Consider the following 26,245-nt stretch of genomic DNA (forward strand, 5'->3'; position numbering starts at 1 on the left):
TAAAAGCAGGCCAGGTGGTAGCAAAGTCTGGGACAGATCTTCAGGTCGCTATCAAAATCACAGCATTTCCAGTTCTCCAGGCATCAATATTCGTTCCTGTGGCACTAGTATACAAAGCATTTCAGTGCCCTTTGTGGTATCTTTGATACCTCGAGGCTCTAATTCAGCAAAATACATAAATTGCAGCATTGTATGTTGGCCTTTTGGCATGAATGGCTTTCAGATATTCTTTTGAATAAATGCTGGCTGCTGTACACGGGGCTTTCACAGTCTGGTTTCAAAGAATTAAAACAAACACAAGAAAGTATTAAGAAAATAAAAAGACTGGAAGGAATCTTGGGAAGTTCTTGAGCCCACTCCAAGCCCCAGAGCAGATTTGGTTGTACCAAAATGATTGTTGGGAGGCTCTCAAGAACAGGTTAGACAGTGATGAAGGCTCCACACTGACCCCAGGCAATCAATTCCACTACTTGTATGAACCTTGCAGTTAGATGGCTTTTTCCAGCGTTTAACCTGACATCACCCCTGCCGCAATTAAACCTGTTCGTTCTTGCCCTAACCCCAGCAGATAGAGAAGTTTATTCTCCTTCTCGGTGGAGGGAACTTTTCTGTTTTTGAAAATGACTATCCCACTCTCTGGCAATCTTCTTTTGTCTAGGCTGAAGCACCCAGTCCTTCCAATCTCCTCTCGTAAACCTCTCGTTCATGGGGCTGCCCGTTCCATTTTCTCCCATTAGTCTGTCCACGTCATATTTTGATGTCTTGTGCATGCCAGGTGAAAGCATGACCTGGGCTCACGCAGCTGGGGCTCATGCTTGGTGAGCAGAGCTGGGATCGCTCCAGGTCAGGCACGCAGTCGTGCATCCTGCTGGCTGCGTTGGTACGCCCTGCTCTGAACCTTGCTGCTCTGCAGCAAGATGAAATGTTGGATTCACGTTCAGTGGTTATTTTCAAGCTCTTTGAGCTTTCTGTCATCTGTAAATTTAGCAAGCAAGTTCTCAATCATACCAGCCAAGCCATTAATTAAAATATTGAAGAACAGATCCCCACTCAATATATTCTTTCACTTTGGCCGCCAACCACGGAAAACTAATCTCTGAAAGTGTTTTTTTCAGCCAGTTGTGTACCACTTTATAATGGTATCAGCTGACCAGGTTGAATAAGGTAGAAACCTTATTAAATTCAATCTGTATTCCATCTACTGCTACTTCTCATCCAGTACCAATTATCCTCCAAGGAAGGAAATAAGATTGATTTGACACAATTAATTCCTGACAAATCCATTTGGCTGTTTTAAACTTGTACAAGATAATAGGGTGGAAAAAAAAAGCATTATGTAACTTGATGCATCTTTCCAGTCCTGTGCTCGCCCTCCCTCAGCCTTCCCGAACTCTCCTCTTTACTGGTTCTCCCTTGTAATTACTGCAGTGCGGGAGTGAGAACCCGGGATGGAGGCAGCAGCCAATACTACTGCCAAGATCGTTGTGTCTTAAAGCCAAGCCAGGGGATCAGTGGGTAAATGTGATCAGGCTAAGCTTATTTGCAACCACCAAGCACACTAAGCAGCCTCTAATACTGTTTAGCTCTTTGACACCGACACGAATTGTCTGTCACATGTGGAGCCTGTTACAGTCATTGCTCATACATCCACGTAACAACAATTCGGCTGTCCTACCGTTGTTACCAACACATACGTGTTTTTTTGGAAACAGTGCTGAAATATTTTAAAACGGCTTCTTTTCCCCTGCCAAAATCCCGGGATGCATTTGAACGTGTTAGAGATCAGGATGCTATTGTGTGTGTTTGGGGGTGCTGCGAATAAGTGGGTCCTGATCTCTTGGTTGCATTCCTTTCTGGCTGAGGACAAACGTGAATAATAGCTGGGCATGTACAGGCAACAGAAGGCATAAGCTTAAGTCACGTTTGATGCACGGAAAGCTGTTTGAAGTAACTACCCAGGAGAACAATTATATTTTCTTTCTAACATGGGAAGTCCATGTCTGTTACTGTAATGTTATCTGGAAAATGCTAGAAGATAAAAAGGAATTGCAACATTTGGAAAATGCTTTTAGGAGGCAAGGAATCTGCCTCTTCGACGAGTCAAAATGCAGTCTTTTCTTAACAATGTCTGCTCATGCAGTTTGCATATCAAAATAAATAAATAATTATAAACAATGAATATAAGAAAGATTTTTATCTCCAAGAGTTTAAAATTTTTATATACATATGTAAAAAAAAAAAAAAAGGCAGCTAGTGAGTAATGAAAATCATCTAAATGAGGCCCAATACCTTGCTGGTATCTTACCACATTTTTACATATTCCCTAAATGGCACATATGTAATTAAGATCAGCTGAGAAATTCTAAGCAGACTTAAGTGGAAACTTAAGGGCCACACAGGCTTTTCAGACTTCTTAGGCAATCGCCCAGTTAGCATGCGCCTTCAAATGAAAACCACCCAAAATAATGTACGTAGCTCCAAGCCATGTGAAATTAAGTCACGGATTGTTTGTAGCCCAGAGCCTTGTGGGCTCACCACCCCTGCTGCTGCCTTCCTGGTGGTGGAGATGGCAGATAATATACTGTGACTCCAGAAGGTCACCTGGCTTGCCACCAAGATAGAGAGTTAGTGCTGCTGTTTCTCATACTCCCTTCACTAATGCAGCAAATTTCTTTCATTCCTTTTAGTCTACTTTTACATATTTTTGTTCTCAGTGACAAATAGGGATGACTTCTGAAATGACCAGATCTCCTTTTTACACAAATAATGTCATCGTTTTGGGAGCCAATGTTTCAGAGCTTAAAAACACATACATTTATCTCACTGCCCCGAGTTACACCCTCATGAGCTTTCTTCTGCAATACAATTTCCCCTTGGAGTTTACACACCCTTCATACTTTCAGATAATCACCGCATCCTTTCCAGTCCCTTTAACCTTTATCCAGCCAAGCAATGGTTGTTTGTTTTCATAAATCACATCTTCCCCCAGAAGTCAAAAGGAATGGGTGATGCAATTCTGGGATTAAGTGCGTCGGTCACTTCTAAAAAGCCAAATTGCGATTACTTTTTGCTAGGCATGTGTTGCCCACAGGATACGCACTGAACTGCAGAAATGTCTTTGGCCATCCTCAACCAGAATCACCTAATTATTAAACCCTTGCAAATGAAGATTCATTTTTCTGAGAACTAGCAATACCAGCCTCCTCTACATGTACTTAAACAAAATGACTTCCTTGTAAAACTTCAACACGGAGCCAGCATCGTTAGCTCATTGCCCTCAAGGGCCGTTGTATCATCATCGATGCACTTGGTTGAGTTGTAGAGGGTAAATTCCTCCCACTCACAGCACCACAGTAACAATAATCCTTCTGTTCACAAACTTCCCAAAATATTTATTGAGAGAATAGCTCGGAGGTATGTTTTCAGCAATACCTAAGCGTGTTCCTACTTGTCTCTCTCACTTACTTTTCTTCTTTTATTTATTACATCTTGGAAGTGGGTTGGCCAGTGCTTAAAAGCTGCAGTTTCAGATGGACGGCTTCTCCTCACTTTAATTAGTTTGACAGGCACCTCTGCCTTCCAGCTGGGTTGCCCTAACTGGAAGCAGCTGCTCTGTGGAATTACTCTCCCTCCTCTTCTCCACCTCGGTGTGCTACACAATAAGCATCCTGTGCCCCTTCCGTGAATTTATAGGTGTAAAATGCACGGTTTCCAGATCCTCAGGTGTGCCTGCGTGTGGAGAGATGTTTCTCTCTTTCCTCTGTTAATTAAATTTTATGGGGTGAAACACTAGGTGTGTCATTAACAATACAGGGAAAATAAAACGTACGGGTTGGATATGATTCTCCACTTCCTCGTTAACTCTTGTGAGTGAGCACAGAGTGGGTTTTGGTATATTTTTCCATGGCAGTTTGAAACCGATTTGAGAGAGAAGCTCCTGAATGATTGTACAGCTTGCAAGGCAGTGAAGAAAAAGGCTCCTCCAGCAGAGCACAGGCTCTGTGAATCAGGCTCATGTCCGTGTTTACAGCCACAGCTGAAACAAATACTTATCATCTTGACTGCATTGTCACAGTCCTGTGAATGCTCCTGATTTCGTCACCAGCCTGATGATTTATTTAACATCCTACCACCTAGAGCCAAGAGAGGTATAAACCTCAATTTGTTGCTGTTTTTTTACGATGGAAATGTAAATATTTTCCAATAAAAGGATAAGAGCGTGACCTAAGTGCACCCTGATGATTCAGACAATTGAAGCTAAAGAACTCCAAAAGTATTACTTTAAATATTCCATTACATTTAAATGAAAGTGTAAATTTCAGGCTCCTGCCATCTGTGAGGTTTTGAACGCTTGTTATTACAACAGGAATTGCGGCACCACGTGTACTACAACCGCTTGCCTGCTGCTTGCTAGCCAGCTGCTGTTTGCTTTTCCATAAATTACCTCTTAATTTAGGTGTCTGGGCTCAACGGGTGGCGTGCAGGTCAGCCAGCCCAAGGGCGCAGCTCTGAGACGGGGAGGATGCCCGTGTTTTGGTCTGACCTGGTAGGTCGGGGCACGGGCAGGAGGTGTTTAGCAGGACGGGTGGGCCAGCTGTTTTGAAAGTGAGAGAAGACGAGGGCAGGAGGTGCTTTGCATGTGTCGGAGACTGGTAACGCCGAGCCGTTTCCAGGGATGGAGGTGAGAGGAGAGGCTCTGGCAATGGAGGAGGAGTTGTCCTAGTAGCAGAAAGTGACTTTGAAAGAAGAGGTTGAAGCGAGCGTGTTCTGCTCAGTGGTAAGAGTAGGGAGAATTGGCTCCAGGCTGACGTTACTTGTGAGCAAGCATCAAATAACCCCATCTGTTTACTGGTCTATTACCCTCATCTGTAGCTAGCTGAGGTCATCAGGCAGGAGCTGTTTGGTTTTGTTTTTACTTTGTTGGTTTGTTTTCATATTAAGTAGGTCCACCTACTCCTTTGCTAATAAAATATCCACGTGACCTGGGAGATAGGCTTAAAAAGTGCCGAGTCTGAGCTCAGGACTGGGTCCTCGCAGGAGCAAAAGTCAGGCTTCTGGTAGGGTCGGGTTGCTGCTCGCTCAGAGGGGCGGTGTGGTAACCTCCAAAGAAGCAGTTGAAGAAATCATTTCTGTTTTGTTGGGTTTGGGGACAATATTTAATTGGTAAATTGGAGAAGGCATGCTCAGTGGAGTGTGGGAGAGGTGTGCGCTAGGGAGCTTGTGGGTGGCAGTGCTCTGGTCTGGAAGGAAACCCAAACAGCCTTTTATCTTCTGGTTTCTTGCAAGTCTCTGCCATCCGTGTGTTTGTGCCACATGGGCTTTAGTGTAACAGTTTGCCGAGGGCAGCTCTGTAAATTTTTATCTATTCCTTGATAAGAAGCAGATAACTTCTTTTTTTCCAGGTCTGTATTTGCACTTCATAATTAAGTACTTTTGCAACAATACATTTAACAGGAGTTCTTGGGCTCTGTTTTTCAGGAAGTATTACTCTTAGGAAAGACATTTAATGCATCTCCCTTTGAAAGGGAAAATATCTTTGAGGTGTATCTATTCTCATCTTAATAATCGGGGCTGGCTGTGAGGAGCGGGTCACTGCATGAGGCTGGCTGCCCCTCTGCATGCTCCTCCCACCCTGCCACGGCTGACTTGGTGTGTGATGCTCGTGTCAGTGTTGAGCATCTCTGAAATACAGAGCTATCACATGCCACTGTGTTGTACCTTATTCTTGGCTGGTTTTATCATGTGCTTTAGGATGAGATCATCAGGCTACTTTTCTTACTAAGAGCTTCAACAAAGGAGTCAAAGGACACTGCATTTGGAAAAATAAAAATAAAAAAATGAGAGGCCTAGGACTTACTCCCACTTCTGAGGCTTGCTTTTTCTCTTCTCCTTTCATTTCCCTAGTTCTAAAATTGTTTGGGATAAGAGCAGCCAAAGGATACAGAGCTAAATCGTTTTGTCTCTGTGGATTTTGTAAGTCTCTCACAATAAATAAATAAATAATAAGAATTTGTATGCATCTTTTGTAGCAGATGCTTATGAAAAGACTACAAGAAATTGAGCAAGTTCCTGTGAACTAGAAACTACCCCCAGACATCCCAAAGGGTGCTGAACTCCTGTCTGAAAAGTTAATTAAGGCTTGTAAAGCATTTTGTAAAAACTGCTGCAAAAATACTAATAGAAAACGAATGCTGTTTAACTGTTGACAGTGAATAATTTCCAAACAAAGTAGCAGAGGCATCCCCCCTGTGCAGAAGGGGGGATGTTGATTTTGGGTGGAGAAGACAGAAGTAAATAATACAAAGAAGCAAGAATGTCTTTTGGGAATTGATCAGACAGTGCCTGACGTGGTGGGAGGTGGATGGAGCACTGATCTGTGGGTGGCTGTGGAGCATCGAGCCGTGTGCCCATGTGGGAGCATGGCCGTGGTGTCCCTGGGACACGCGTGTGCCCCTTGCCGGAGAGGTGAGTGCCATGCCTGGGGCTAAGGGACACAGTGGTGTGCTCCATGCAGCCCGAAGAGGTCAGACGGGGTGTCAGGGGCCTTTGTGGAGCACAGCTGCATGCAGGAGGAGAGGATGTGAACCTTCCCCTTCTCCTTGCATCTCAGAAGGTATTGTTCCAGAGGGGCTTTAATTCTCACTGAGTGCTAGGCATCGGTTTCTTTTCCTCATATGATTGGTCATGCAGAGTCACAGCCACCGTATTTTCACTATAGTCTGCCAAACCAAGCAATATTTGCATGTCTGCAGAGCGTGGTGCCAGCCCTTGGTGTTAGGACCGCTGGAATGACTTCCCTGGGCATGTGTCTCACATGTGCCTATAGGGGAATGACGGGTGTGGTGTAATGCGGAGAGCTCAGACTGTTACTGGAATAAAGCAATTTATTGTTTGTAACTGCTTTCTACTGATAGAATTATACAGCCTTAACTCCATCTGGTTCGTGCTGGGCCCTGCTGCTGTAGCTCCACGACACGACGCTCTGTACTCAGCCCGCTGCCAACAGCAGCAGGAGCTGACAGCCAAGCCTCTAAAGGAATAAATAATGATTTCTGACTACAGCAAAGAGTATCTAGTCTAAATACGGTCTATTTTAAAGCCACTGGATAAGTATTGTTTGCACTGCTTTTAAAATTAGGAACACTTTCTGCAGCTATCTGACTGGCAGAGGATGCTGAAACTTGATCACTTCATGAGTGCATAGCAGTCTGATGTGGAAATGCGCGTGGTAGATCTGTCTCTTGCAATTTACATCTGTACTTACCAAGAGCATCTGACACGGAGTAGTGGCCTGCTTGCTGATGGTTTGGGTATGTAGCATCCATCCTGCCCCATGGCAGAGGCTTTCTGGAAGGGCTGCCAGCACGTCTACTTTCTGCCAGAGAGCAGCTGCTGGCTCCTTTGGGTGATGGGAGATGCACAGAGCACCCCACTGCCAGGAATAATAACCATATTTATATGATTCTTAAGGAAAATACTTTAAAAATAAAGTAACAGGTTAAATTAAAATAAACAAATGACACTTTAGAAGGACTCTCAAAAAAAAAAAAATAATGAGGACAACAAGATAAATTTCAGTACGGATCCTGGTAAGCACATGGGATGGAGCGTGCAGCTGGTAAGGGTTGCTGTGTAAATTAAAGGCTGTGATGTGAAACTCTGCATGCTCCAATTTCTCCCCGCCAAGGGAGAAGAGGGAGAGAGCTGAAAGGCGATAAAATCACTGCTAATAGAGCGTTGCATTGTAATTAGCTGGTGTTAAGACAGTTCTAGGGCTAGTTCTGTAGGGACTAGATGGAATTTTACTTCTCCCTCCCCCTGCACCTTTGCTCTGTGCATAAAAGGGCTTGTTTATTTAGTTCTCCGAAGCTTTGATGTTCCAATGTAGACCTGATATACTGGGCAGGGTGGTGGTGGTGGTGTTGAGAAACCGCCTGTGTTTCGTTTGTGCACACGGGGTTAATTGCCAGGCCTCTGAGCATGAAGTCACTTCCCTGGGGTCATCTTTCAGGATCCCATGAAGTCTGGTGTCCATTATGCTGTGGGGCACAATCCACTTCCAAGGCACTCTGGTCTTTCCTTACATCCTCTTGCAGGTAGTTTACAAGTGATATTGAAGTCCTCAGGGTTGTTTGTTGTATAGATTTCCTGGATTAGAAGTCTCTTCCACAGTTGCAAGCAGTTGTGAGCATCCAGTTCGGATGATACTTGTTATCTCTCCCAGTTTATTTTGATGCATATTTTTTTGAATATTAAATGCTTTGTTGAAACCATGGTGTCATTTTTGTGTGACACTGTGGAGAGGGAGATTCTGATCTTTCCTCTTAATGACTCGGAGGTTTGTGTTTGAGGCTTGTGCTTGTGAAGAAGTGATTACAGAGACAGTGTGACCTGGTGAAGGCCAGCTGCCTAAGCCCTCAGTAAAGAAGGGAGAAAGACAAGCTTCCCCACAGCCACCTTAACTTGGCGCTGGGCTCCTGCTCCAATTAGCCCTCCAGCAGAAAGCCCATCTACCTTGAACACAGGGGAGCGCTCTCCAAGTTGGCTAATCCTGTCTGGCACGTAGATGTGGGAAACTTAAGAACTGCATGCCCACGTGCAGCTGGTGGTGTGCCAGTAGGGCACACTCACATGCACAGGGCCTCCACCAGAGCCGGGCGAAGGCAGTCCCCGTACCGACCATTTCTATCTTCTGTGTAGAGCTTCGTGGCAGAAGATCCCAGGAGGGATTCTCCCCCAGGGAGCTTCATCACCATGGGTGCAGAGGGAGGGCCTCCTGCGCACTGGGGTGCGTGTCGGTGCAACCACGAGCACACGCACTGCACATCCGATGAACCAGGGAGCTGCCTCAGCATCGCTGCCCTGTGGCGGTACAGACACTGCTTTGCTTTCCCACCACTCCCAGGTGGTAAGCACCTGGCCCGAACCTCAGACTAGGGTCCCAGAACCTCAGACTAGGGTTTATTTCTGCCTGGTAGCTTACACAGATGCAATGCAACATAATTCTTAAACATGGTGCTTTGTGGATGCTTGTGTTATTATCTAGACAACTACAGGTAAAGATGGAAATGAAAACTGTATTCCAACTCACTAGACTGAAGTAAATTTGGAATTGATAGCAGTTGTAACACAACCCAAATCCTGAAGCCTGAAAGGCTGGGCTGCAGCCAGGGCTGGGCTTCAATACCCTTTGCAAGATCTGGTGGGTGAAAAATCCCGTACTCTTGATGCAGCAGTGCTTTTTAGTTTGGTTGTGTGTTTTTTTTTGTTTTTTTTTTTTTTTTTTTTTTTTGTTTTGTTTTGTAAAATGCCACTGGGGCTTGTTACTACAGGACGGTGGCATCACTGAAGTAGAGAAATCGTGGTATGGGTGGGCTGTCTGAGGGAAGGAGAAGGGGGAAGTAATGCCTTAGCTTGTCATAGTCACCAAATCTCTGGGAAAATGGCATATTGTGAATGAATGTCTGAAGATGAATTGCAGTAGGGGCTGTAATTGCAAGACCATGGGAGATGTAAGTACTGTAACCTGCCATGGATTTGTTGGAATTTGCTCAAGTCACTTTGTTTCTTAAACAACTGCTCTTGGAGTTGGCCTTTCTTTTTTTCCCCATGTGTCCCCTTCCAAAAATCAAAGGCTCTGGCTCTCGGATAAATTAAAGTCAACTGGCTGAGGGGAAGGCTGCCACAGCCATGCGTCATGCTCCTCTGATGAAAGTCGCTGCCGCCACAGAGGGGTGACCTAATGGCTCAGGAAGCAGCTCTCGGACCACCGCAGTTCGTAACCCAGTTCCTGTTACCTGCGGCTGAGGGTGCAGATGTTCAGGACTGGCTTCTGCAAGTTGTTGAGTCACCCTTGCACGGAGCAATGACCTCCATCAGCAGGGAGGAGCCAGGCAGTGGGAGCGCTGCCCACTGCACCTATTTGATCTTAATCTACTGCTGCGTTAGTCACGGCAAGGAGGTTTCTTGTGCTGCAGCTTTTTTTTTTTTTTTTCTTTTATAATATGCTTCCAAAATACAAGATGGTATAAGACGGAACAGTATACACAAGAGGAGCCCAGGTTATTTAAATCTTGAGGTGAAAAGTGTGCCTTGCTCGGATATTTTGCACGTAGTTTGGCACTACTACAGCAAGTGGTTCAACGCAGATTTCAGAGGGTCGCTAAGTAAATTACCCTAATTAAACCAGTTTTGGGTTATGCAAGCCAACTCAGAGTACAGAGAGACTGTGCTGCGCTCCTTATCCTCGTGCTTCATAGGCGTATAGGCACGTGCAGGTTGATTAGCAGAGATTTTGCATCTGTTTCAGGCCTTTCATTATTTCTCATTACTAGTCAGTAATATGACAAATTACACACTTTATGTCCTACATCCTAATGTGCACAATCCTGCTGCATCAATGGTTTATTTCTCACTTTCTCTTGGTATAATTCTCTTTCAGTGTTTCTCTCTCCAGCACCTCCTCTTCTCTGTCCCGCAAGCACCATTCTCTGCTCCAGCAACAGCGGCTGTAATGCAGTGCTTAGAAAAGTCTCCTTCCTTGCTTTGTGTTGCAGTGGCTGGGAAAGGGAGCGTTTCGACAGCTTTTTCTCTCTGGTGTGAGCAAGCTGGCCTACAAAGTAAGGTAGGCGATCGTAGCTTTGAGAGCAGAAAAGGAGCGTGACTGGGACGGTGAAGAGAAGGCAAGGAGCACGTAGGCGCCCCACTGCTGCTTCGTGCCTTCTCCAGAAGCTATTTCAGTCCCACCAACAAATGGTGTCATCTGTTGTGCTGCTGCAGAGGGAGAGGGAGAGCCCTGTGCAGGGCACCTGGTGCCTGGCCTGGGAGCACTGAGAGCTGGCGGGACACTGGAGGTGCCACAAACCCCTCTAGATGTGAGCACTTAAAGTGCTTGGCTAGCCTGACAGCTGCATACCCTTTAAATTCATCGCTTTATCACCCTTCCCTCTGCAGACAGGTGCTTCCAGTGAATACCAGCTCGAAGGGGGAGCTTTTTGAGTTGTTTTGAGACAACAACCTGGGAGCGGAGCGAGGCACACCGCCACGAGCACACTGTGGCCTGCTGCTTGCTCACGGAGCTGTTACTCAACAGGCGTGCTTGCATGCTGGCACGGGGCTGGTGGCTGAGAGGCAGGAGCATCCTAGTGCTGCCTGTAGTGAGGGATTATTTAATTATATTACAATACGAGGGGGCACTGCTGTGAAGCAGGAGGCACATGTGGAGGCAATGCTCCCTCAACCACTCGACGAAGAGAGCGGTGCCTCCTCCGAGGCGACTAGTGTCAGATCTCCTCCCCTGGGGAAAACGAGGCACTTCCAGCCGCCAAACTCCCACACCTTCCACAACCCAAGGGCCGGCTGAGCCAGCGCCCTCGCTCCCCACACGCAGGTGGTGCCGGGCCCCGCCGCCCGCCATGCCCCGGGCCCGGCCGCCCCTCAGCGGCCATGCGCGGCGGGCGGGGGCGCGGCGGAGGCGGGGAGGGGCCGGGCCGTGGCGGAGGGGAGGGGGGGGGGCACGGCCGGCGGCCCCGGCGCCAAGCGGAAAGTTTGCGGGGCGGCGGCATGGCGGGGCGGGGCGGCACCGGCACGGGGCTGGCGGGGAGACGGCGCTGAGCGGCGGCGGCCTGAGGCTGGAGGCCGGAGGCCGGGCATGGAGGGGGACCGGGAGCGGGACCGGGAGGGCGGCCCGGCGGAGAGCGGCACCTCGGAGGCGTTCGCGCAGCTGTGGGCAGACGTGATGGGCATCCTGGTGAGTGCCGCACCTGCCAGGGGGTGCCGCGGAGCCCCTCTCCGTGCCTCCCCCCGGCCGCCCCCTCCCCAAAACCCGCGTGGGACGGCGGCGCTGGGGCCGTCAATGGGGCCATTGTGCGGCGGCGGCGCCCCCCCGGCACCGGGGACGGGGGGTGCTGGGGCGGGAGGGGGGCGGCGGCGGCGGGCAGCTGCTGCCGGGGGGCGGGGGGGTGAAGGCAAAGCCCCCCGATATCCCCGCGTACGTGTGCGGCAGCTGGCAGCCCTCCAGCCGCACCGGAGTGTGGCAATCGGCACGGAGCGCTGCCTGCGCGCTTCCAGCGTGAGCGTGTAGGCTCGGTGCGGCTCTCAGCTCCGTGCTCCGGAGGTCTGAGCAACAGGCAGGGAAGAGGACGGGGAGAAATCCCTTACGGGAAGGTGCTGCGGGGTGTGATCCGAAGCCGTCCTGAACTTCGCAGAGAGCTTACTTAGTCCTTGGTGCTGCAGTTTTTGCAGTTTTTTTTTCTTTTCCTTTCCCTGTAGGCTTTGCTGCTCGTATTCTAAATGAGATTTATTTATTTACTTATTAAGCAAACAAACAAAGCCTGCCTCACTCCTTTCCCTCGCAGAAGCTCGCTGTTCGCCCGGCGATGATGATTTCAGTCCAAGCGTGCAGGCAGGGTTGGTGCTGCCAGTCCGCGGGGAGCGGGCAGTCGGAACTTTGTGAACAGTCCCTTTCTCTCTTTTTCTGGCAGGTTTCAGTACTGCATTTAGTAAAAGCAAAGGGCTGTTGGATGCCTGGAAAGGAGTGTTGGAAGAGGCCAAACCAACAGCGTAACATGCTGAGGTTTGGTGCAGAAAAAGATCTGATTCTCACACAACTAATGGGTTTCTTCTGGCTGTACAACCTATTTTCCTTCTTGGAAAGACAGAGCTATTTATTTGTTGTTTTTCTCCTAGTCAAACTAAGTGAAAGTCATTTGTCTTAGAGTTAGCCAGCTTTGCAGGGAGGAATCATCCTGTGACTGTAAAGTTGCTGTGGGTGCTCCCAGCGCTGCTATCTTTTCTCACTGCAGTGTTTTGTATTACGCCACAATTGCAGATATGAAAAGCCACCCTTGTTCTGGGTCTCAAATAATAATAACTTATCTGAGGGAAGACAGAAGCTCTTCTCAATGCGAGTTATCAGTGTTCTTCAGATTTCAGGTTTTCAGAGTTTCTAGGCTTTGCTGCTACAAAACGCATCGTTGTGTGAGCTGAGTGTAAACTTACTTAGTGCTGTCTTCCTGAAAGCAAGGAAAAGGTAACCCTGGTGCCTCTTTCACTGCTCAGCTTTTTGGTATGTTGAAATCCATTCCTTTCAAACCTTTGCTGCAAAAGGCAAGCAGTGAACTAGATAAGTGGTTTCCACTCATGAGGGGGTGTCTGTAGACTGTTGGCCGTGGTCCATGAGGCTGTGATGGTCACCTGCAGGGCCACTCTTGTGCCCTGTTAAGTGAGAAGATGTGTTTTAAATTCTGGGGATTTACAATAATTCATAATCTGAAATATTTAGGGAGCATAGCCGTAGACACGGGAGTGGCTTACTGGGAACAGCTCCGTAAACCAAGAAATTGTTGTGGTTCTATGGCAGTAGGTTGGCATGGTGACAGCGTCACTGTCCTTGTGATGCAAGAGGTGTTCTTCATAAAGGTGGTGAAATGCCTGGGTCTGCCTTCCTCCAGCTGAGGAGCTGCTGTGATGGGGAGGAGGAAAGGTGTCCTCTTCATCCCAGTGCCCTTGCTGGAAGCCCACTGGAGCCAGGCACGTGCCCAGGTAAATGAGCTGAGTGCAGTGGGACCTCCTCTGGGCGCAGGTTTGGGAGGCGATGCCGTGCACGGCAGTTACTTGAAGCGCAAGCTGAGCCCCCTCGCTCAGGCGGATGCGTGTATTTTGTTGTTTGTGTGCATTTCATTTAGATACCTTCACATAGGACCTTATTAGCAGGAACCTGTGATGGCAGATCCCAGGTCCGGAGGGGAAGCAAATACTTGTCAAGTGCTGCTGGTAAGCAGCATATTTTATGGACTTTGAAGTCGCTTAATAACTCTCCCTATACTTGACAAACATTGAGTGTATTTGCAGCTGTACTGGGATTTTGCCGAAGTAAATGCAACTTTTCCCTTTTGTGCTTATTCTAATGAAATATGCCATAGTTGCAGCTGTGGTATAAGCGCCTCAAAGCTATTTGTACTGTTAATGGAGCTTACTAGATAACATAATTGGACTTAAAAGCTCTTGCTTAGTCTGTAGCAACTGGCGACGGAAGGTACTGGTTAATTGCAATTTGCAGCGTCTCAGAGCAGCAGTGGCTGGTTGAAGTATAGTAAGGTTTTGAGACTGTAGTATGTGGATTGTGAGCAACAACGTAGGAATTCTCTGCATCCCTGAAATTCAGCACCATGAAAAGGATTTTTTTTTTTTGAGGTGCATGGAATCAGGTATTTATGTGGTAACAGCAAACTCTCCACTGGTGGAGTCTGGAGGCTTCTGTGTGGTTCTGAAAACACGTGGCAGTATGAAGTGAAAATCAATAACTTTATTATTTTAAAGCTGGCCTTTCAAAACCTGGCCTGTTGACCTTTGTATGTAGAAGACCCTGTGGTGCCTTTTATGCCAATGTGTTGTTTTTCACTCCATTGCTGGAGCAGGTATCTGGGTGAAACTCTGACATTAATGAAATCACTAGCAAAACTCTGGTCAGTTTTGATGGAACAGGGATTTCGCTGAAGAAGACTTTTTCATGTGAGGAGCTTTTCTCTTCATGGGACAACCTAAAGTTACAGAGGAACTTGCAAGAGACACAGTGACGTAGAAGTCTTCCTGGTATTTAATTTCAAAGCGGTAGTTGGTTTCAGATTTCCAACTATGGAATCCATTATAAGAACTGGAGAAGATAACTTTATCTTTCCATAATATTTTGCAGTTACCAAGCCAAGAGACAACCAGTGCTTCCCTGCTGTCTTCCTAACAGTGCTTCCCAGCAGCCTTCCCGGCTGTTAGCTGAAGAACACAGTATCTGCTCTGAGGACAATAAGGCTCCCCTGCGCTTGTCCGGGGAGCTGTAATATTTACATATACATAATCTAGCTTTCTCTCTGTGTTTCAGTGGCTATTTGGATTTCTTATCAAAGTAATAAAGAAACAAACCGAAAGAAAGACGCCAGCTGATAATACCCCAGTGATAAAGTGTAATTGCGTACTGGCTAGCATACTTTGGGGAGAGGAGTTTGGTAGGAAGCCAGGCAATGTGGAGATGGGGGAAGCAGATCCCGGCTGATAGCAGCAGCCAGAGGCATTGTGGCAGCTCGTGCCAGCTGCAGGTTCCTCCCAGGACTGCTCTTCCTGAAGCCGCCAGTAGTTTGCCATGACCTGCAGCAGAAATCTCGTCCCTCCGTCACCCTCCCAGCACCTCATTCAAGTGCCTCTGCTTCTTTGATGTCTGCTTGGTACCCAGAGGCCGCTTCGGCTTCAGCCATAGGCACTTGGCGCTGCTGTACCGAAAAGTGTGGGCAGGCAACAGGTCCTGGCTCCTGTAGGGCGTGCGTTTGGAGGTGGGGTATACCCGACTTCTCTGGTTTCTGTAGAATGGCCATGGTGCTGCTTCAGTGGCTCAGGAAGCACTTGGAGACATTCCAATTCAAAGGCTTTCTGATACTTCGGAGTCAGTTTTTAAAGCGTGTCCCAGTTGCAAGAGTAAGGATAAATCCAGTAGGCTTAACCTCTGCTCTCTAAACTGGTACCTTTCATTTCTTCTGGTTTACAAAACCGCAGAGTGGTATCCCTTCAGATAAAGGGATCCAAATGGAGATTGACTTTCAGTTTAGGTGTCCTGCTTTATTCTTCAGACGTAACCTGTTGCATTTCCTTTCCCTCTTGTCTCCACAAAACATTACACCTAGCCACACTAATCCTGTTATGAAGAAAGACAACTCACAGAGATAACCTTTGGTCCAGGCTTTTTCTCACATGCCAGGTCACATAACACAGATGTCTCCACGAGACCCTACACAGGACTGATAAGAGTTTATGGATCTGGTGCGCTCTGCGTTCTTTCTTGAAGGCAAACTCAGGGTTTCCCTGGCCTTTGAATTACAGACACAGAGGTAGGGAAGGTTTTTACATCTCCTCTTTGTCTGCTGAGAGCTGCTGTTTAATACAGAGTAACTTTAACTTAAAGGTAATTTGGAACCTTGAGATAAATTCTCTTTCCTAGCGTGTTGTTGGTTTGCTGTGAACACTGGCTCCATTATTACTGTTTTGAAATACTCTTTTTTTTCCTCATAATTTTTACATTTTGAAAGTCCATCAGCTAAGCTTGTTCTGTCAATGTTAAGAGCAACGGCATACCAGGTTGGCATTAATGATGCTTCTTTTTGTGGATATGAAAAAATGGCATAGTGAAAACAACAGGAAAATGTAAAAATGGATGTGGAAGATAGAAAAGCATATGCCTTTTGGGGGTCTCCCTCAGTCGTACGCAGTCTCTGCTTTTAGCTGGATCCCCTCTATAGCTTTTCCTTCATGTAGCAGCACAGACTTTCTTCATTTCTACTTCGCCCTTTATTGGGGTATTAAGGGTTGGTGAGCACGCTTTGTGCTCAGGCTTTGGTAGGTTCAGTAACACAGGATGAATGAGAATTACTTTCTAATGACCCAGCAAAATGATTAGGAGCAATATCTCTTTTAACAGAAAGCGCTGCTGATAATTTTCTGCTTTGTGAGTGCATGACCTGGACCGTGACTAATGAACCTGCAGCTTTGTCAGTGTCCATTGTTGGCTGTGGGAGGAGGAGATGGCAGAGGCTGTGATGGTACAAATGCCAGGGATGCTCTACAAGAATTTGGATTCCAGGTATTTCATGAGGAAATGGGCAGAGAGAAGGAACTGGGCTTACTAGGCGCAAATCTATAAAAATTAGCTTTCTTCTATAAAAGTGTGTTTTCCGTTAGAGAAGTATTGTGTGGTGAGATAAAGAGACATGAAGGGCTTTTAGTTATTACTGTCTTCAAGAGACTTAACTGTCCCACTGGCAGGAAAAAATCACAGCACAGTTTCCTGAAACACATTCAGACCGGGGAGTCCTCAGCACAAGTTTACAACGTGACAAATGGGTAATCTTGAAGCAAGAAGAGCCGCACCCACTGCCATCCAGTAGCTGGGATGCGGGCCAGGTGTGGGCGCGCTTTGGTCTTCTGGAGTCAAGTGGAGGATCTTTAGTGCTTACGGCAGCAGAGCTTTCTTATCTGCTTCCAGGCTTTGAGACACAAGGTTATAGTGGACTCTCTCTACTTGAACTGAGGTATGCGCAGTGACACACGCAGCGGTGTAGGTTCTTCGGGCAGCAGGGTAAGGCTTTCTGAGCTACGTGCTGGCTTCAGAGGCGTGTTTCCTACGAAGGGTGTGAAATTGAGAGCAGGGATTGTGTAACCTGTCTGAAAAACAGTTTTAAGCAGGGCTTAACCCGAAAATTAGGTGGACAAGCTTAAGAATATAATACAACAATGATTTCTAAATCACATTTTCAGGCTTCTTTACTAAGTGTAATTCAATAAATGGGAGAACAGGTTCCTAACATCCGTGTCACACCGAGTGCGATCTGGTTGGAGTGCTGTTTCAGGTCTGCTGTGCTACAGGCCCATTGGATTTTGCTGATTTTACTTCCCCGTGGCCCCGTATGAGCATAGGATATGCTATTGAGATCAGTTTACGTGATCAGGCCTCCAGATGAAAAAACTTAACATGGAAAACAAGCCCTCCTTATGTGCATGGGTAGATGCACTCATAGAAGCTTATGAGCATGGTAATATAATTATCAGGAACATAAAAATGTCCTTTTCTTTTTTGTTATTGTCACTGTATTTACGATGATATACAGTGTATTTTACTCGGGTAACAGCATGCTAAAATTTTATATCGCAGTATTCCCTACCTTCAGTATATCCTCAGTGTGAGGGAGCATGTGTGTAAAGGAGATTAGGTAACTATTTAATGTAGCAATAAAAGCCATACTTTGAAAGCTTTGCAGTGGTCATGACAGGAGTCAACAGATGATAATGAAAACATCAGCGTGCTTCCTGCAGTTCTGAATCAAGAGTACCTGAGCAGTCCCTTGGTGCTGGGTTCCTAACCTCCTTGTTTGCAACTGGAGGTGCTTTGGGTGGTGCAGTGGGTATGAAACAAAAGACAGAAAGGCACCACAGATAAAGGGTCTAATTTCTGCACTGTTTACATAAAAACTTTGTTAGCCTAAGGCGCAAAAGTTTATTTACACTGAAACTGAGCATGGCTCGTGGGTTTTGAACAAGAAAGGGGAGAAGCAACTCTTGTCGCTTCTTCGCAAGTTCAGGCGAGTTGAGCCCCGTGGTTCTTCCAGCATCAAGCTGACTCCTCAGTGCAGAGCTGGCTTTCTTCTCCCCTGCACGCCCAGCCTAACACAGTGGAGAAAAAATGGATTTGAGAGCACTTGTCATGAGAGCTCAGTGGCACCATGCTGCAAGTGTGCAAAGTGATTGCACCTCCACAGCTGGAGCTTTGGTGAAAACGTATTTGCATTATACAATGAAAAAGTGGTCTAGGCTTTTGAGGAATTCTTCTTGCTGGAGTATCTTACCAGTCATGATAAACTCTTTTAACAGTGATACAGGGATACAGGCACTGTGGCATTTATGGACTTAGAGTTGGGGAGATCTTTGGAATCGTGTTCTATCTGTATTTATCTCCACGTGTCTGTATCTGTTACAGTTCTGAACACATCCCTCCTCTTAGGATTTTGTGCTAGCAGTCTCACAGGTGGAGCTTCCTCTGTGTTCTGACTGAGCCAAAAGGTTTTTTTACACCATAAATTGTTACTACTATCCTAGGGATGGAAAGCAAACTGAATACACTTATTTTCTACTGCTAGATTGAAGCTCAGCACTTTCATTTTTACTGTCCCTGTTAGATTGATTTCATATCATTATCATTATCACTGCATAGACTTCAACCTAGCCTTCGGCTACGCTGAACAGTTGATGCTACTTGTGGGTTTTGGTGCTCTCAGTGGTTGGCTAGCTTAACCCTGTAGCTCTGAAAGCTGACAACAATTTTGTATTTAAGCCAAACTGTATACTTTGTGAGGTTGAAAATAACAATTCTGTTTTATACATGTGTGTGACTGTATCCAGATGTAATATGCATCACAACTTGCAGGCTCTGACTTCCACTTCATTATCTGTCATCTTTCCCACCTCAGAGTTTGTAAATAACCATTGTCTAACAGGAAAAGGGTGGGGGCAGACAGCACGTTGCATGTCAGGCAGGACTTCTGTCTTTGGGTTTCCAACTTCAAGATGACTGTGTTTGCACTTCAAAAACTCTGTGCTGTAGAATGTTTTGTGGGAATATGTCATGTTTTATATAGAAATTAGAGACAACAGATTTCCACAAGGGGTTGTAGAAATCTGTATCAGTGTACGCGGGCTGGAGGCTACAGTTCTTTCTAGGATGCAGACGTACCTGGGATGTGTTGCTGCTGCCAGGTGGGTTCTGTGTTATTAAATGAGGGAGCAGCATCACCTCGGCAGTAAAGGAGATGCTGTTTGGAGGACCGCTGTTGTGGGAAACTTCACAGGAGCAAGAGTGCAAGAGAAGCTGGGAAGCTTCAGCTCCCTGCCAGTGGAAGCTGTGCAGCATTTTATCAGACAACTCGGAAAGATACTGTATTTCAAGACCAGAAATCCTGGTAAGATAAGGACATACCTAGCAAAGGAAGCAGTCAAAGCTGGTGGTGAGCTGCCAAGCTGGGAATGCCAAGGAAAGCAGCACGATGGGCAGTGGAGCAGGGATGTCGGTGCCTGTGGCACTAAGCCATGCTGGCAAGTTTCCGACCAGTTCTTCATTGGATTTACGTCATGCTTCTCATCAGAGTAAGGAACAGCTAGGCTCTGAACAGGTACTTGATCTCTGCTGTCTCTCTGGCATACAGATGGGGTATTTTCAACACTTTGTGTTGAAAATCTGTATATGTTGAATATCTGCAGTTGGTCAGATTTCTTTTCTAGAAAGGTGCTTTGGGTTGTCTTTCTTAATTACGCTGCGCATCAGGCCTTGCCATCTGAGAGGACCTTGGTCCCCACCAAGTGCGTGCCACCAGTAGGCTGTCCACTGTAATCTCTTGAGAAGTGCTGACGGCGACACATGCCTATCAGGCTGCAACACTAGCTCAGCTGCAATAGCAGGTGGCTTTCTCTTGCCCCTCTGAATGTGTTTCCTTATGTCTGTTTTCATTCCACTGCAGAAAAATGGCTGAGTAAAGGCAGTTTCCCTGCTGGCACTTTGGGAATCTCCACAACATGGCAAATTCTGTGGACATTTTTCTGTGTTATTACATACCATACTTCTCTAAAGTTTCCCTAAGGTCTTGTTTTTGTTGTAGAGGAGAATGGCAATTCCTGGTATCTCTTCTTAATTATCCAAATTTCTCTCAGTGTTTCAGCTTGTAATGTTCTACATTGCTTGCTGTGCAGTGTGCAAATAAAAATGGAAAGATGTGTTTTTTTGTTTGTTTGTTTGTGGTGTTGTGTCCTGTTCATTCTTTGGAGAGGTTTGCAGTAAGGTCTCTTTACTTCTTGCTTCATCAGTGGAGATAGCTCAGCTGTATCAGCTGTAGGTAGTACGAAATGGTTGTCATTCTTTGAGAGTTCCCCTCTCCTCTTTAATTACTGCTACCTGAATGCTCTGCAGTGAGGCATGAAATGGACTCTAATCCTGTGTCGTCCCACTCTGCTGTGGCGGTATGGTCTGTTGTGTAACAAATTGAGGAGAAATTGGGGTATGTCATGTTATGTCAGTATGTTGTTTCTTGCTCGGCACAAATCCAGCAGCATATTGTTTATGTTTTGTGTCTGGAAGTGAGTATATACGTGCAGATGGGTAAAGTTTGTAAAACCTAAGCTTTGTATGGTATCTATCTAAACTCAGGAAGTTAACTGGGAACATAAGGTCAAGGACTTAATCAAAATATTGGCGTGGTGATGAAGAATTGCTTCATACCACATGGCGTGTGTGAGTTCATGCAGAAATGAGAATGGGGAGGGATGCTTCTGCATATCCTTGTTGCAGACTCAACCATGACGAGTCTCACTGGGTTTGTTCGCTAATTACCAAAGTTGAAACAAAAGGAAGAGTTGGAAGTCCTGACTGTTGATTTTCTTCTCTGACAGAATGCTACTTTCTTCAAGTAGTCCTTGCCAAGTTAATTGTGGTTTTTAATCCTCATCTGAAATGTGCTTATAATACAAAAGGTTCTACAAATTCTTTTTCCCCCATCTGCCAAACCTAATTACAACTACTTCACAGTGCTTGCGGATAGTTATTTATGTTGTAAACTGCCATGGAAAAGGTGAGGGGGAGTGCGTTAGATCTCTGGCCATCCTGCCTTTCTTGGGCAGAGCTGTTGCTCTCTGGGGATCGTGTTTTGAGCAGTTCAAAACAACAAAAAAAGCAACAATGTGGGTGGTTTTTTGTTGTTTTGTTCTCCAGACTCCCACCTCACTTAGGCAAATCCCTCCAACGTAAAGAGAAAATGGTGGATGGCAAATGACGGAGGTGCAGTGCTGAAACTGTATTTCTCTGGCTAGAATTCTAAGTGAAAAGCGGGTCCCAGCCATGAAGCGTTGCTTGCAACTGCTAGGAAGAGGGGTTTGGGAAGATCGTGCGGAAGGAAGAGTTGCAGCATCCGTCAGGAAAGGAGCAGAGGGCGCGCCGGGGCTCGGGGGAGGAAGGTCAGCGTGCAGCCGGCCCGGGAGAGGCCCAGCACTGATGGGACCACGCAGGCCAGCAGGGAGCACGTGGGAGCCAGTAACGGAGATTTGGGGCTGGCTCAGAAATGACAGGTCTCGTTTTGGGTATTGGGTAGGGATATCAGAGGGCAAAGTAAGCCTTCGTGTCTGTTTGGTTGCACCTTGTTTTGCTTTTGATTAAAGACGTGTGTAGGATATAGGTGGGTAGCTGTTAATGAACACTGAGTCACACGGGATAACGCCAGGCAGGTATTTCCAGCAGATGCTTCAGGGGGATGATTTGTAGCAGAGGGCTGGCTAGCTGAAACAGGCTGAGGATGAGAGAGTGGCTTACTGTTTTGCCGGACACAGCCTGATGCCCCGCTTTCCTGTACATGTGTAACTGATTCCCAGCCAGCCTTTATGGGTACAGTTGTACCTCGAAAGCTTGGAAAGGAGGTCTCCACGTGTGATTCTCTTTTTGCCTTGAGAGAGTCTTACAGCAAAATCTTCTTCTCTTCAAGCCCTGATCCTTCATGCATGAGACAGCTGATACACTATGCATCCTTTGGTTCGGAACTGATAATGGTGTGCACTGTGGCAAGTAGTGTAATGCCTTCCTTTTGCTCGGAGAGCTCCCTGCGGTTCTTGCGGTGCTTCAGACAGGCCCAGGTACACAGCTTGTCCTGCCACACTTGCTGGGTTCACGGCTTGGTGTTCCCTGAGACTGCAGGCTCTTCTTTCATCTCAGAAGCAGAACCTGTGAGGGAACTCATCCAACAGAGGCTTTCTTCTCACTTTACAGTCGCTTTTACAATTAGGTGAGATGTTTTTCTTCTGCGTGACACCTTTCCTGACAAATGGTTTGTTAGGGGGATGCTCTTTTGATGTTGGGATTGTATTGCATAGAGAAGTTGTTCAAGTGAGAACCTAGTTTATCCTCCAAGTCCAAGTGTCCTTATCTACAGTTGCTGTCTTTCAACTGGTGGTTCAGGGCCTTGGGTCGATCAGAACAAACTAGTGGGTGATGTAGAGACACGTGACTTTTCATGCGCTTTGTTGACACTGGGGTTCTGCCAGCTTCTGATTTTTAGCATCTCCTTAACCACGCAGGGCTTTTCACAGAGATGCACTCTGAACTGAAGGGTAAAATATGATGTGCAAGAGTTGAGTAACGCATTCGGTCTCCAATAAAAGCAGTACATGTTATCAGTGGGAAGCGTTACTGGGTAGACAGCGCCATGGGCTTAAGCACTTTCTTGAAGCAAGCATGTAGCATGCTCCTTGCTGGGGGGCTCCTGTAAGCAGTGAACTGCATGTTGTCCCTTCAGAGAAACACATGCTTGAGACGCCTGGGAGATGTGGCAACCACGCAGTTATTCAAACCCAGACTCGGTAGGATTTGTTCTGTAGGTAAGCAGAAATATTTCTTTTATTTGGATAAGAGGTCTATTTAGCCTAATTAGGAAGCGCTTTGGTAATGATGAAGCAATATGGGTGCACAGGAATGCAAAAAGCCCATCTTTGCCGTACACAGCTAAAGGGAAATGAACAAATAAAATACCAGATCCCAGAGCAGAAAGGATTATACACTGACAAGAGAGAGAGTCCTTACTGCTAGGTTGATATCCCTAATGGATATAAACAGGAAGCCCTGCGCAGTCTGCGGTAGTTAAAAGATACGCATCTAAATAATATTTAAATAGATTCTTGCATTTTTAAGACCCACTAGAGTATAATTGTATTCAGCTTAATTAAATGAACGGAAGCCCCCTGATAACTGTGCATTACTGCTCCTAAATAAAATGCTCTCCAAAGAGACTTCATGATGCTTAGTTAAGACGATAAAAAACCTTAGCCCAGCACCGTGAAGTGTTGCATGAGCAGCTTTATATTTAGTTCATCTGTGTGTTACCTGCAGTGGTTAAAAATAAGCCTTGGCAGTGCTGTGCCCCTGCCAAACCTGAAGCTTCACCAAAGTGCTTCAATACAGCGTCAGTCTTTCTGGTTTCACTGTATTTGGGTGTATTATCTTATTAAGCCAAAAGCAGGGAGGTGTGCTAAGAATGGCCCCCACAAAAAATAAACGAGAGCAGTGGCAGAGTTAACCACATTGCAGTCTGGCTGCTGCCTCTGGCTCCCTGTGTAAATGCGGGCTGGCTATTTAAGCTAGCTCAGTATTGACGCTAGTCCTTCATAAATAACACGGCTGTCATTATGCGTGCCTCACACAGGAACTGGATTAACCCTCTCCTTCAGAACCAAAATATCTCCAAGCAGAACAATATCCCTTATGTCCCGATTCACTCCACAAAAAACCTTAGCACGAGGAAGCTCCTGCATAAGAAGGACCCAGAAGTGGAGGATTGCATTGAGGCAGCAGGAGGCTGCTGCTTGCCAGGCCCCATTCACATGGCACCCTGGGTACCATGCTCGTGGCCCTGGTGGAGAGCAGAACACGTGTGGCTGGCGTGGTTCATCCACGTGCTTGGTTCCCCTCTTAGGGGTTGCTGTGCCACTGTGTGTATGCACCTTGCCAGCCTTTTTCAGGTTTCTTAGGATGCTCTTTGTCTTTCCACCGACCTTTTGTGCCCCAGGTGTGGCTCTGGCCAGAGGCTTCCTCCTCAGGAGGCTGCCCTGGAAGCAGCGGGTCTGGCGGCCTCCCTCAGCAGCTGGGGGGGGGGCAGGGGGTGGCTGGCGCAGGTTGCAGGAAAGTATTTCTTCTGTGGTTAAGATTACATGGGGAAAGATGGATTTTTGTCACATTCAAGTATGGTTATTTCCTTTCCTGGTAAAGCGCTGCCTGCCAGGAAGCAGTAGGAGTGAAGGAGAGGTTAGTCTCCAGGCATGCAGAGGGGTTGGATGCATCTTCCAGACCACGAGCTGCTGAATTTCTAGCAGGAAGAATCAGAATAGCAGAGTTTCAGAGAAAGCAACTCGAGTGTGGGCAGTCTGGTTTTCCAGAGCCAACAGCCACACTGCCCTCTGTGCTTGTGAGCAGGAACTGGGGGCTGTGTCCCTGGGGTGCACGGTGTGTTGTGCCACCGGGCACAGAGGACAGGACAAACTCCCCCACCTTCTCCCAAAACAGGAGAGCGCCAGCGAGCTTTGCTCCTCTGCTCCCCAGAAATCTTAGCTGGAGGAAAGGTCCCATCGCAGCAGTCGGACACTGAGGTAGTGAGAAACTGGGGAAGGCGGTTCCTGGGGGGCATGGAGATCTCACCTCCTTTATCAGTACATCCCCACGGCCAGCACCGCGGGGTGTCACTGGGGGAGGGATGCTTCCAGGGGAGAGCTGGGCAGGAGGGCTGTACGGGACCTCAGGCACAGCTCCCAAAAAGGAGGGGGGGGGAACCCAGACCCCAGGAAACAGGGAAAAAAGGGGGAAGGAACAAACAATGCTGCACTGAGGAAGCCAGGAAAAGAGGTGGGGAAGCAAAGGAAGAAGGATAATAAGTTTCTTTCAGTTAACTTTCCTTTTTCTGAGTAAGGTATTTCCTGGTGAAAAGCATAGCAGAGTTTAAGGTAAAGATGGTTATTCTTACTGGGAAGGCCATACGACTAGGGAGAAGCAAAGGTCAGATTTGGTATTTGTTGTTGTCACTGCTTTTGTTTGTTTGTTTGTTTGTTTTTTTAATACAGCACTTAGCACAAGAATAAAATACTATTTCTTTCACACAGAGCTTATGGATTGAGAGCTGCTTACCACTGGGGAAAGAACACTGGAAGTGCTTCACTGGGCAAAACAAACTTACTGTGTTTTATGTGGAGAAACTAATTAGAGACCACTAAACACTTTTTTGTCTTGGATAGTGCAGTGATGATTCTGTATAAGCTTCTTATAGATATATATGTGTTAGGAACCTGGGCGTATTGTGTCTCAGTTAAAAAATACTGACCTGGGTATTAAATACGTACCATATTGCAGTGCTGTAATGATTTTTACTGTCGTGTATTGATGCAATGGAGTTTGACAAACTCAAAAATTTTGTCAGTGCTTTCATTGCTCTTTTATGATGTTGATAATATGCTTTGTTTAAAGGTTAAAAGGATTAGGTTAGATGAAATCCTGTAAAGGAACCAAATATCAAATAGCGTATCAGTAGATGGTATTCATATTCTGGATATCGATCATGTATGGAGTTTGACTTACAAAGAGAACTGCAAAAACAGTTGGAAAATAATTGCCTATTGCTAAAATAAGATCATCCTTTGAATGCATCTCAGCATATCACTAAGAGCATGTTCACAGTTAAACCCTTCTTTTATAGCAGTTTCTGCCTTTTATTTTTTTCCCACAGTTGAAGTAGAAAATGAAACCTGAATTCCACACAGCAGGATCATTGTCAAATAACATGTTGGTGCCTCTTGGCTCACTTACCGCATTTTATTGTTTTATTGTATTTCACCAATACGTTCAGCTATGAGGGAACGCCTCATAGCAAATGCTGGTACAAAGTAGAAATCACAGTTTGGACTACAGTATTTGTAATAAAACTTGGATGTGAATGACCAAAGTTTGCTTTCATTGGGTCTACCATACCACTTCAGCATGTTGCCAAATACGCACTCTCTGACCTTACTTACACAGTTGTCCAGAGATAGTTTTTTCCTAGTTTCTTCGTTTCTTCCTAACACCTTTAGTGTTTTTTTGTTTTTTTTTTGGTGGTGGTGGTTCTTTTTCAGCCTACTGTTTTGAGTTGCTCATACCTGTTAC

General features: G+C 46.3%; 1 protein-coding gene across 6 annotated transcripts in view; it reads left to right on the top strand.

Annotated features, from left to right (window-relative positions):
• The window catches only part of SASH1 (SAM and SH3 domain containing 1), a 545,811-nt gene that overhangs the window by 411,780 nt on the left and 107,786 nt on the right, over window positions 1-26,245 (top strand). The window contains exon 1 of one of the 6 annotated variants that reach the window (XM_035323249.1): window positions 11,583-11,749. The exons of the other annotated variants lie outside the window; for them this stretch is intronic. Within the exon in view, the coding sequence (XP_035179140.1) occupies window positions 11,651-11,749 (99 nt within the window). The 5' untranslated portion in view covers window positions 11,583-11,650. Of the gene's footprint in view, window positions 1-11,582; window positions 11,750-26,245 lie in introns of those variants that run through there. 6 annotated transcript variants of the gene reach the window in all.

This window comes from Oxyura jamaicensis, chromosome 3, assembly GCF_011077185.1.
Source record: "Oxyura jamaicensis isolate SHBP4307 breed ruddy duck chromosome 3, BPBGC_Ojam_1.0, whole genome shotgun sequence".
In the NCBI taxonomy this organism is placed as follows: domain Eukaryota; kingdom Metazoa; phylum Chordata; class Aves; order Anseriformes; family Anatidae; genus Oxyura; species Oxyura jamaicensis.